At 44.5% G+C, this 13548-nt stretch overlaps 1 protein-coding gene across 2 annotated transcripts in view; it reads left to right on the forward strand.

The window, feature by feature from the left end:
• The window catches only part of adprh (ADP-ribosylarginine hydrolase), a 207155-nt gene that overhangs the window by 97733 nt on the left and 95874 nt on the right, over nt 1–13548 (forward strand). For both annotated transcript variants that reach the window (XM_059531981.1, XM_059531980.1), the window contains exons 3-4: nt 7556–7664; nt 7760–7858. In XM_059531981.1, coding sequence (XP_059387964.1) covers nt 7556–7664; nt 7760–7858 — 208 coding nt within the window. The remainder of the gene's footprint in view (nt 1–7555; nt 7665–7759; nt 7859–13548) is intronic.

Below are 13548 nucleotides of genomic sequence, written 5' to 3' on the forward strand. Positions count from 1 at the left end.
AAGCACATTACATTATATTTTGAACAGAAATTAAAAATTGCACAAAAAAAATTTGCTTGAGCAAAGAAAAAACGATTCTGTGCTCAATAAATGTATTTGCTTGTTTGCTATTATCCATATTAACGTGCAGTAATAACCCCTCTCACGCAGTTTACTCAGGTGCTCTCTCACAAACTAATTTTCTGCGCTCCTGACAAGTCTCTCTCTCTCTCTCTCTCTCTCTCTCTCTATCAACCTCATAATTCTGTGCGCGCTCAACTCTTGACACACGCTCGCTCAACTTACAACAGCGTTACAAGTGTGCCACAAAATCAACCAATCGGAAAATTAAAGGTCAATTGTGATTGGCTGTTGGTCTGACTCACAGGGACGTAGCCATCTTTTCAAAAGTGAGGGGGACAGAAATTACACACACACACAGACATATATATATATAACACGTTTACGTTTTAACATTTCTGTAATATATATAGCCTACTAGTCAACAGTTTTTTAACAGTAAGATTTTTAATGTTTTGAAAGCAGTCTCTTCTGCTCACCAAGCCTGCATTTATGTGATCCAATGTACAGCAAAAGCAGTAATATTGTGAAATATTTATACTATTTAAATGAACTGTTTTCTATTTGAATATATTTTATGTGTAATGTATTCATGTGATCAAAGGTGACTTTTCAGCATCATTCCTCCAGTCTTCAGTATGACATTTATCAGAAATCATTCTTAATATGCTGATTTGCTGATTATCAATATTTAAAACAGATGAGTAAAAATATTTTCAGCATTCTTTGATGAATAGAAGGATCCACAGATCAGCATTTATGTGAAATAAAAAGTTTTTGCATTATGATACACTATATCATTCAAAAGCAAGTATTCTTTAAATTGATCAAAAGTGATGATAAAGACATCATTTTACAAGAGATTTCTATTTCAGATAAATGCTGCTCTTCTGAACTGTGTATTCATCAAAGAAACCTGAAAACATTCTAATCAGCGTTTTCAACATTATGTCACGCTGTCTAGTCTCTGTTTCCCTTGGTGTCCACTAGTGGGCTCACTTCCCTTTAGGCACTTCACCGTAGGCACTAGTATTCCACTAGTCTGGTCCTGTCATCACAGTAATTGCACTCCTGCTAATTGCACCAGGTGCATTCACTTAATTGTCATTAGCCTCTCTATAACTACCTGTCTTGTCATGTTGTCTGTATGGAGTCCTTACCCTTTGTGTTATCAGCCTTCTCATCCTCCGAGATTCTCCTTTGTCTTCTCGTCCTCCGAGATCCCTCGTTTTCCGAGTTCCCTTTCCTGTCCCTTTCCTTTATTTGTTTTGGACTGCTTGTTTGGTTTTGACCTTGGATTGTTTTCGACCACGATTTTGGATTACCCTTTAACAATAAACATTTGCAAGTGGATCTACTCTCTCCTGTGTCTCACTGAACACGATCGTCACACATTATCATAAGAATTTTTTTTTCTTTCTTTTTCTTTAGCAGCAAATCAGTATATCAGAATTATTTCTGAAGGATCGTGTGACTGGAGTAATGATGCAAAAAAAAAAAAAAATCAGCTTTGAATACTCAATAAATTACATTTTGAAATATATTCAAATAGAAAACAGCTTTTTTATATAGGCTAGTAAAAATATTTCAAAATTTCACTGATTTGCAGTACTTGGGTAAAATAGATGCAGGCGAGACTTCTTTAAAAAAAAAAAAAAAAAAACATTAACAAGCTTACTGTTCAAAAACTTTTGGCTGGTAGTGGATACTTAAATTTAGCTTTTCGCTGTTGCCCCAATATTAGGAATTTCCTGTTATGACTTTCTGCGCGAGAGCGCCCTCCGGCTTCGAGTATTCAACACACACTGCAGGAGAGTTAAGCGCTCCGTAATGTTCATCTCGCTTTCTCTGTCTGAAAAAAAAACATCAGGTCATGCGCAGACTATCCTGTCTCTTTGAGATTAAATCTATATTTATTCACACCAGCTCTTGAAAACCTCTATACGAACACACTTGCCCGAGAAAGTGCGGGGGACGATGTTCCGTGATGATAAAAGTGGGGTGGACACGTCCCCCATGTCCCCCACTTAATCTACGCCCCTGACACCTGTTTCACACAAAAATCCGTCTGCAGTGCGTATGCAGTCCGTGTGCGTTACATATGTGGTGCTGAAGCAGCACAGACTCATTGTGCTTTCACACAGGACGCGTTTGCAGTCCGCTACCGATCTGCGGCTGTTTTAAGCCACAAAACACAACATTTGTTCATTATTTTGATATCAAATCAAGTAAACATTTCATCACAGTACAGTAACAATCTTTCATAGACATATTTAAATTCAAATATAAACAACGTATTACTCATGCATTTGACTGCTAGGTTTTTATAATAAGTTGCTGAAACAAGCTGCAGCACATTTAAACACAACATTTGCCTACTTTTCTTGTTAGGCTATCACAAACATTTAAAATTAAAACTCACCACTAACAGAAACAGTCGACTCTCGAGGCTTTTGCATTTAAATCTTTATTACACGCATTCCAAAGGGTCTTAAATAACTTTGTTTTTCTGCCTCTATAAAAGTGCATATATAATGTTGCCTTGTTTCTCTAAAGTTGCTCTTTTTCTTGTTTTCAATCTAGCCAAAACCCATGTGTTGCGTGTGAAACACAGCAGGCTTTAAGTAGTATACATTTATTGTGAAATGACTGCATTTCTGTGTCAATCCGTGTTCATTTTTCCCGCGAACAATGCGCTGTCACTTTAATTCAGCGCATGCAGCACAGCAAAAATAGACTCGGTACGTAAACGATCGCTGCACTGCTGCAGACACACTGCTCTTGGAACGCACTGACGGACCGCAACCGCGTGCAGTGTGAACGCTGGAATCCGTTAACATGGGTGTGTAAAAAATAAAATGTAAAAAAAAAAAAAAAAAAATGCAACGCATACGCACTGCAGACGGATTATGTTTGAAACGGGCGTGAGTCTGACCAGTTATACAGCAACGAGTCAGACGAGTCTGAAGATCTGAGCTGAATTTGGTGAAACATTAAAGTTTTAGTCGGTGACAATTATTCTCATAATAAATAATAATAATGTTCAAATATATGTTGGCTTTTTCAAGCCCAACAAAGAATACTAAGAAGAGAAACATCATTCAATTTAGTATGCAATAAAACTAATATTACTAATTTATTTCATAAATTTAACTATATTAATTTTCACAATTATTTATTAATGTCACACACACATACATAGTGCCTTTAGACTTAAAATACGAAAGTAATAAATGTTACAGACATATTATCATGGAACTGTTCAGTCTATTATTGATTTTAATTTCCTCTTCACTTTTATCCAAGGAGACTATTTGCACTGTATTTACAGTGGGACAATATTCATACAATACTATAACCTAGAAATAATTTAAAGGGGTCACTTGCAAGTCACAGCAGCACAAATTATGTGCCCAGCCACATCTGTTTCAAATATTATTCTAATTAACAGTGATTGGTGGTTTCAGACATTACAGTGCCGCACTCGCACTGACTCTTATTCTGCCGAAAGAATGAAAAGACGTGCTGCAGGCGGAGCGATTCGACCAATCAGATGAAAGCAGCGTTTCAGCTCCGCCCACCAGTGCGCATGAAATATTGAAGCCATAAACCGATTTGTAAACCCCAAACGACAAAATGAGATATCGAGCCAAAAACTCATTTTCATTTGTTAAACTAAACGGAAAAACGAATAAACGAGCCATTTTCCATTTCTCCTTATCAGTGTTTGGAATAACGCCGTTTAAAAGAACGCCGTTAGGTAACAACGTTATTTTTTCAGTAACGGGGTAATCTAACTAATTGCTTTTCCCGTCGTTATAACGGCGTTAACATTACTGGACGAAAAATGCGGTGCGTTAATTTGCATTGATTTAATAAACTATGTAATCCGAACGCACCCCTGGCTCACACAGCAAGTGAGGAGGTGGGTTAATAACGAGATAAGCGATTATGATTGGCTAAGGCAGAGTCATGTGTTTCATGGTAGCCAATTTACGCCAGTGGCGTCAAATACACACACACGCACGCACGCGAGATTCGCAACAGCAGCAGAGATGGCAATCCAATGAAAAGTTGCCATTTTCAAGGTGGAGATATAAGCACTAATTCAAATTCATTGTGGTCAAAGGCAAGAACGTGCATGTAATGTGTACATGTAATATGTGACACACGCATCTACAAAGCTAGTGGCCAAAAACACTTTTCTTACAAAGATAATACTTGGAAGTGCAGGATAAAACTCTTGCTGTCTGTTGACGTGCAATAAATATTGAAAGTTATGTACGAACACCTGTCTTTTCTACTCATTTTAACTGAATTGTGAAAACTGCTCCAAAAAAAAAAAATCTTTGACATATAGCAATTATTATTTTTTTTTTTACAGTAACGCAAACTTTCCTTTCCCTGGTAACAAGTTACTTTTATTAAAGAGTAATTCAGTTACTAACTCAGTTACTTTTTGAAACAAGTAGTGAGTAACGATAACTAATTACTTTTTTAAAGTAACGTTCCCAACAGTGCTCCTTATTGAATTCTAAATAGGAAATGATAGGGCTTTGGTTCTACTAGCAATTTGATTGGAGACCAACAGCCAATCACAATTGACCTTTAATTTTCCAATTGGTTGATTTTGTGGCACACTTGTAACCCTGTTGTAAGTTGAGCGAGCGTGTGTCAAGAGTTGAGCACGCACAGAATTAAGAGGTTGATAGAGAGAAAGAGAGACGGACTTGACAGGAGTGCAGAGAATAATAATATTTTTAGTAATACATAGTTAAAATCACCTAATATAAAGTTTGGTGCTTCAGGTAAAATAGACTGTAGTTTTTGTACCACTTCAAAAATAATGTTGCCAGCTGAAGCAGCATTTGCCTTTTAACTGTACACTACAGTTAAAAAAAGTTGTGGAAAGTCACGGGGCAGATAAAAAGGATGCAACGATACTGATAAAAGTTCAACATCCGGTGTACAAATGCGTTCTTAAACAGTCACTGAGTTACAGTATCGTTTGTTAAAATATAAACATACCCCACCACCTTGGCATTTCCTTGTCACCTCAGACTTTCGGTCCAGACAAAAAGGCACTCCAAAACCATCATTGAACAAATTGCTGTCCTGGGGTGCGTTTCCCAAAAGCATAGTTGCTAACCTGTTAGCAACTTAGTTGGTTGGCAATGGGAAATTGTATTGCAACCAACGAAGTTGATAACTTAGTTAGCAACTATGCTTTTGGGAAATGCACCCCAGGTCGTGCTCAGTAAGCCATGTCTCTGTGAAAGCCAAGACGCAGCGGTCTTTAAAATCCTTTTGAAAACGGATGCACCCATGGAGTTCGTCCACTTTATTCCTCAGCCTCTGGACATTCCCCATTATCACTGAGCAGAGGAATCTGAGCAAGCCATTGTTTCCCCAGGTGTAGTTTGACGCCTCTTTGCTTGCCCTGTTTCCTCTTCTTGTTCCTCGATGTCCCGGAGGATACATCTCTCCGTATAAAGTCTGGTAGTTCTAGGGTGATATCCAATATGTGAGCTAAGCTTGCATCATTAAGTTGCAGAAGCACATTTCTGGTGTACTGTAGCCGACCTTGGTCGACAACCCTGTTAACTATGCAAACAAGCAGCAGGTAAAGAATAATCCACAAAGCGGCAGGACAAAAAATATGCATTTTAATTTACAACCCGAATTCCGGAAAAGTTGGGACGTTTTTTAAATTTGAATAAAATGAAAACTAAAAGACTTTCAAATCACATGAGCCAACATTTTATTCACAATAGAACATAGATAACATAGCAAATGTTTAAACTGAGAAAGTTTACAATTTTATGCACAAAATGAGCTCATTTCAATTTTGATTTCTGCTACAGGTCTCAAAATAGTTGGGACGGGGCATGTTTACCAGGGTGTAACATCTCCTTTTCTTTTCAAAACAGTTTGAAGATGTCTGGGCATTGAGGCTATGAGTTGCTGGAGTTTTGCTGTAGGAATTTGGTCCCATTCTTGCCTTATACAGATTTCCAGCTGCTGAAGAGTTCGTGGTCGTCTTTGACGTATTTTTCGTTTAATGATGCGCCAAATGTTCTCTATAGGTGAAAGATCTGGACTAATGGCAGGCCAGGTTAGCACCCGGACTCTTCTACGACGAAGCCATGCTGTTGTTATAGCTGCAGTATGTGGTTTTGCATTGTCCTGCTGAAATAAACAAGGCCTTCCCTGAAATAGACGTTGTTTGGAGGGAAGCATATGTTGCTCTAAAACCTTTATATACCTTTCAGCATTCACAGAGCCTTCCAAAACATGCAAGCTGCCCATACCGTATGCACTTATGCACCCCCATACCATCAGAGATGCTGGCTTTTGAACTGAACGCTGATAACATGCTGGAAGGTCTCCCTCCTCTTTAGCCCGGAGGACACGGCGTCCGTGATTTCCAACAAGAATGTCAAATTTGGACTCGTCTGACCATAAAACACTATTCCACTTTGAAATAGTCCATTTTAAATGAGCCTTGGCCCACAGGACACGACGGCGCTTCTGGACCATGTTCACATATGGCTTCCTTTTTGCATGATAGAGCTTTAGTTGGCATCTGCTGATGGCACGGCGGATTGTGTTTACCGACAGTGGTTTCTGAAAGTATTCCTGGGCCCATTTAGTAATGTCATTGACACAATCATGCCGATGAGTGATGCAGTGTCGTCTGAGAGCCCGAAGACCACGGGCATCCAATAAAGGATGCTCCGGCCTTGTCCCTTACGCACAGAGGTTTCTCTGAATCTTTTGATGATGTTATGCACTGTAGATGATGAGATTTGCAAAGCCTTTGCAATTTGACGTTGAGGAACATTGTTTTTAAAGTTTTCCACAATTTTTTTACGCAGTCTTTCACAGATTGGAGAGCCTCTGCCCATCTTTACTTCTGAGAGACTCTGCTTCTCTAAGACAAAGCTTTTGTAGCTAATCATGTTACAGACCTGATATCAATTAACTTAATTAATCACTAGATGTTCTCCCAGCTGAATCTTTTCAAAACTGCTTGCTTTTTTAGCCATTTGTTGCCCCCGTGCCAACTTTTTTGAGACCTGTAGCAGGCATTAAATTTTAAATGAGCTAATTAAGTGGATAAAAGTGTAAAATTTCTCAGTTTAAACATTTGCTACGTTATCTATGTTCTATTGTGAATACAATATTGGCTCATGTGATTTGAAATTCCTTTAGTTTTCATTTTATCAAAATTTAAAAAACGTCCCAATTTTTCCGGAATTCGGGTTGTAGTGAAACTGGGTGTGTTGTAAATACAAACATACAAAAACAATTACTTAAAAAAACTTAACTTAGACTTAAAAACATGTTATAAACACCAATATGTGGAAGCCAAACTCTCACTGCTGGTCGCTGTGTGTGCGTGCACATGCATGTTCAACACAATACATTTGTAGAAGTGGATTAAGGTAGTAAGGAGCTGTTCACCCTAATCTGCTATAATATACTGTACTAGGAACTGCAAGAGCTAGGGGGTCTGAAAAACATATCTGTGGAGCTTCCTGATTGGCCAGTTAGTGATGACACGGTGCTTCATTTGGCAACTGCTGAGGCTCTAGCAACAGGTTTGGATTGGGCAACACAGAATTTAATTTAACAGAAATATGATACAGATTTTTCTGAAATGAAGCAAATATTCTGAGCTGTCATTAAATTGCAGGAAAAGCAGGTGAGGAGCTACTGCATGAGGTTGCTTTCCGATATGTGGAAGGAATGAAGGACATGGAAGGGAGGAAGCCAGGACCTTCAAGTATTCTAGGTATGCATTAACATCTTGCATATTTTGATAACATGAATAACCATCTAACCATCTAACTTCTAATCACCAAAGACTATTAAATACTACTATTATTTATATAAAATATTATTTAAATAATATTTAATAAACAACAACAGCCATTAAAATGTTACTAAGCAATTAAGTCAAGAGTACACAAGATACACTATATACACAAGACAAATTCTAGCTAATGTTTAACCATTATAAGAGCCAGCAGCAATGAGTGGTGTAATGTAAAAATATAATAATACGTTGTTAGAGTTTTTAAGTTTTTTTTTTGGGGGGGGGGGGGGGGGGGGGTCTATACTTTACTTGAATTTTTATATTTATGACAACTTTCACATTTACTCCACTACATTTCCTATTTAAAATGTATACTTCGACTCCAATACATTTCCCCAAAGCATATTTGGTAATTACTACAACATAAAATGGGAAGAACACAGACTGTAGGTTTGATGAATCAGTGGTCTGGCACTTGCAAGTTAAACTCCTTAAAACCACCTTTGCTCATGTGCAAACAACCACAGGTGATTTCATTTTCCACTCAAGTCGAGGCTGGGGTGTGCGATATACAATATATGGCACAAACGTGATTTAGTCTATTAAAAAGCATTTAGAATCACAATATTGTCCTATTTCCTCAATTTTGCCAAATGAAAATAGTTTAAAAAAATCACAACACTGTTTTGCATCTTTGAACAACACACAGGATGGTGTTTCCTTATTGAATGAATCAGTTTTTTGAATGAATCAGTTGAATGACTGATTAAGGGACTCAATCACTCACAGTCAAATGCTTTGTTCCTGAATAAATCAGCAGTTTGAATGAATCTCCTGAATCTCAGTGACTTACTCATTAACAGTGATTTGCTGCCATCTAGAGGTGTTAATTTTTCTTTTTCTTTTTTAAATGTTAGTATTCAACATTTTATGTTTAAAACAAAACGTTATTTATGCATTTGCAACTGCAGATTGAATGCATCCACATCCCTTCAGAGCAACATTAAACTGTGTAAATACATCTAAATGCCATTTCAGGTGCAGAATCCAGAAATGTTTTCTTATGTTGGAATGAAAGAAAGTAGCAGATGAAGTGCCTCTTATGCTTACACAAAGATGGAGGAAAGAGTTCCTGGAAGAAATAAAGAAAACTTAACTTGCTGCTCAAACTGTGTAGAAATAAGAAATAAGCATTTCTGTGTGTGCATTTCATCTGAGGTTTGCCATATAGATTGGTGTAATCTAAATGTTCACGTTCGTTATTTCTAAGGTTAATGTTTTCATTGTCATCTTTATTTATATAGTGCTTTCAACAATGCAGATTGTGTCAAAGCAACTGAATTAAATTGGAAAATAGTGTCTCAATAATGCAAAAAAGCAGTTCATTATTAAATTCAGTGATGTCATCATACTGTCACAGTGTCTGGGTTGTGTTCCCTGGGTTTCCACTAGGTGTCCTCAGTTCCCACAGTGTTTATCATTTATCACTTCCTGTCTCCTTATTTGGTCACCTTCCTCCTTGTTTAGTTAATTGATTGTTCCCCACCTGTCTCCTGTTTCCCCATCATCCTTTTGTGTATTTATACCTGGTCTGTCTGAGTCTTAGTCACGGAGTCCTTGTTTAATGTTGAGGTTATTTCATGTCCGTCATCTTGCCTTGCCTTGCCTTGCCTTGCCTTGCCTTGCCTTGCCTTGCCTTGCCTTGTCTTCGTGTCTTGTATGTTTGGATATTCTGGTTTTGACCCTGCCTGGACTGTTTACCCCTCTGGATTACCCTTTGAATAAATATCATACCCGCACTTGGTTCTCTCTCTCCTGTGTTCTCTGTAACACCGATCGTGACAGAAGGACTCCGTCACTGCAAGAGCCAGCGGTATGTCGGCTTATGTCTCCTCCCCAGCCACAGTGCGGGAGAGGAGTGGATTTGAAGGAACTCGCCTGGTGGTTTTCCGGGGAACCAGAGGAGGTCGCCGAGGAGGGAGGGGTCGAGAGGATACTCAGCACCGCTCTCAACCAGGGCCGCCCTTCGACCCGGGGGTCGTGTGGGATGGATTAGAGCCACCGTCTCACCATGGCGGACGGAGAGGAGAGAGGAAGCGCACGTCCGCCACAGTGGCGTCACTGCCCATGATGGCCGCTAGTCCAGCGCCACGAGGCAGGATGGACGCCAACACAGCACCACAACCCAAGGCGATCACGAGTCCAGCGCCACGGTGCAAGATGGCCGCCAGCTCAGCGCCAACGCCCAAGAGGGCCGCTGACTCATTCTTGGACTATTTCGCTACGCTGTCCAAGATCCTAGAGATTCCCAAGACGGTTGACGTCATGGCTGCTGAGCCAGCGCCACAGCACAAGATGGCTGCCAGCCCAGAGCCACAGCACAAGATGGCCGCCAGCCCAGAGCCACAGCACAAGATGGCCGCCAGCCCAGCGCCACAGCACAAGATGGCCGCCAGCCCAGCGCCACAGCACAAGATGGCCGCCAGCCCAGCGCCACAGCACAAGATGGCCGCCAGCCCAGCGCCACAGCACAAGATGGCCGCCAGCTTGCAACCACAGCACAAGATGGCCGACTCAACGCCTGAGTCTCCAGACAAGGTGTCACCGACTCGCCAAAATAGAGGGCGGAGGAGGAGGAGACAGGCGTCTACCGTTCCTCAAAGCCCAGAGGACGTTCCCGAGGCGGTGCCCGATGCTGTTCCGGAGGCCGAGGCGGTGCCCGATGCTGTTCCGGAGGCCGAGGCGGTGCCCGATGCTGTTCAGGAGGCCGAGGCGGTGCCCGATGCTGTTCCGGAGGCCGAGGCGGTGCCCGATGCTGTTCCGGAGGCCGAGGCGGTGCCCGATGCTGTTCCGGAGGCCGAGGCGGTGCCCGATGCTGTTCCGGAGGCCGAGGCTGTTCCGGAGGCCGAGGCGGTGCCCGATGCCGAGGCGGTGCCCGATGCTGTTCCGGAGGCCGAGGCGGTGCCCGATGCCGAGGCGTTGCCCGATGCTGTTCCGGAGGCCGATGCTGTTCCGGAGGCCGAGGCGGTGCCCGATGCCGAGGCGGTGCCCGATGCTGTTCCGGAGGCCGAGGCGGTGCCCGATGCCGAGGCGGGGCCCGATGCTGTTCCGGAGGCCGAGGCGGGGCCCGATGCTGTTCCGGAGGCCGAGGCGGGGCCCGATGCTGTTCCGGAGGCCGAGGCGGGGCCCGATGCTGTTCCGAAGGCCGAGGCGGGGCCCGATGCCGAGGCGGTGCCCGATGCTGTTCCGGAGGCCGAGGCGGTGCCCGATGCTGTTCCGGAGGCCGAGGCGGTGCCCGATGCCGAGGCGATGCCCGATGCTGTTCCGGAGGCCGAGGCGGTGCCCGATGCCGAGGCGGTGCCCGATGCTGTTCCGGAGGCGGTGCCCGATGCCGAGGCGGGGCCCGATGCTGTTCCGGAGGCCGAGGCGGGGCCCGATGCTGTTCCGGAGGCCGAGGCGGGGCCCGATGCTGTTCCGGAGGCCGAGGCGGGGCCCGATGCTGTTCCGGAGGCCGAGGCGGGGCCCGATGCTGTTCCGGAGGCCGAGGCGGGGCCCGATGCTGTTCCGGAGGCCGAGGCGGTGCCCGATGCTGTTCCGGAGGCCGAGGCGGTGCCCGATGCTGTTCCGGAGGCCGAGGCGGTGCCCGATGCTGTTCCGGAGGCCAAGGCGGTGCCCGATGCCGAGGCGGTGCCCGATGCTGTTCCGGAGGCCGAGGCAGTGCCCGATGCCGAGGCGGTGCCCGATGCTGTTCCGGAGGCCGAGGCGGTGCCCGATGCCGAGGCGGTGCCCGATGCCGAGGCGGTGCCCGATGCCGAGGCGGTGCTCGATGCCGAGGCGGTGCCCGATGCTGTTCCGGAGGCCGAGGCGGTGCCCGAGGCCATTCCCGATGCGGTGTCCGAGGCCGCTCCCGATGCGGTGCCCGAGGCCGCTCCCGAGGCCGTGACCGAGGCAGTGCCCGAGTCCGTTCCAGAGGCGGTGCCCGAAGCCGAGGCGTCTCAAGTCTCCACAGGCAGTCCAGAGTCGAGTCAGGTTCCAGTTGACCCTCCAGAGGCGAGTCAGGGGCCAGTGAACTCTCCAGAGTCGAGTCAGGTGCCAGTGACCTCTCCAGAGTCAGGGCCAGTCACCGTTGAACTTTCAGAGTCAAGTCAAGTCACTGGGTGGTCTGCTGCTCCGCCCTGTTGGACTACAGCATCAACCACAGGGGCGTGGTGGTCATCTGCTCCACCCTGGAGGACTCTGGCCTTGACCACAAGGGTGTGGTGGTCTTCTGCTGCGCCCTGGGGGGCTTCCGCTCTGACCACACGGACGTGGTGGTCTTCTGCTCCGCCCTGGGGGGCTTCCGCTCTGACCACACGGACGTGGTGGTCTTCCGCTCCGCCCTGGGGGGCTTCCGCTCTGACCACACGGACGTGGTGGTCTTCCGTTCCGCCCTGGGGGGCGTTTGCCCTGACTACACGGTTGTGGTGGTCTTCTGCTCCGCCCTGGGAGGCTTCATGTTGTTTTTTTTTTTCCTTTTGTTTTTGTGTTAATGTCGGTCCCTGTTCCTTTCTGTTAGTCTGGCCCTCCGTCCCTCCCCCTGAGCCTCCACCTGTCCGCCTCCCTCCTGGTCTCTGTTTTGTGTCTGTCTTGGAGCGTCTGGGAGCCGCTCCTTAGAAAGGGGGTACTGTCACAGTGTCTGGGTTGTGTTCCCTGGGTTTCCACTAGGTGTCCTCAGTTCCCACAGTGTTTATCATTTATCACTTCCTGTCTCCTTATTTGGTCACCTTCCTCCTTGTTTAGTTAATTGATTGTTCCCCACCTGTCTCCTGTTTCCCCATCATCCTTTTGTGTATTTATACCTGGTCTGTCTGAGTCTTAGTCACGGAGTCCTTGTTTAATGTTGAGGTTATTTCATGTCCGTCATCTTGCCTTGCCTTGCCTTGCCTTGTCTTCGTGTCTTGTATGTTTGGATATTCTGGTTTTGACCCTGCCTGGACTGTTTACCCCTCTGGATTACCCTTTGAATAAATATCATACCCGCACTTGGTTCTCTCTCTCCTGTGTTCTCTGTAACACCGATCGTGACACATACAGCTCAGCTCAGTTTAAGTAGTATCTGTGCAGTCAAGTCGATGATGTCACTGGAAATTAAGTGTCCCCATCTAAGCAAGCCAGAGGCAACAGTGGCAAGGAACCAAAACTACATCAGTGAAAGAATGGAGAAAAAACCTCAAAACAGACTCAGAAGGGAGGCCTCTGACCAGAAAAAACCAGCAAGTCAATTCTGGGCTGCAGCAAAGTCAGACTGTGTCGAAGAATCATCTGTTTCCTGTGGTCTTTTTTTCCGGTGGCCAATCTAAGAGAAAAGGTCTTAACTGATAATCTGTCTCTGAAGCTCATCTTGTTGTCCTGGTCTCCGCTGACATTCAGGGCTGAAGAGGTCCTCTCTAGGTGCTGATCCATCATCTGGGCTGGATATGTGCTGGATCCGGGTGACTGCAAACATCATCTAATCTGCATACAGACTGGATCTGGTGGCTACGGTGACATTTACATTTTTTACATTTACATTTATTCATTTAGCAGACGCTTTTATCCAAAGCGACTTACAGATGAGGACAGTGGAAGCAATCAAAAACAACAAAAAGAGCAATGATATATAAGTGCTATAACAAGTCTCAGTTAGG

This window comes from Carassius carassius, chromosome 40 (assembly GCF_963082965.1).
Source record: "Carassius carassius chromosome 40, fCarCar2.1, whole genome shotgun sequence".
NCBI lineage: Eukaryota > Metazoa > Chordata > Actinopteri > Cypriniformes > Cyprinidae > Carassius > Carassius carassius.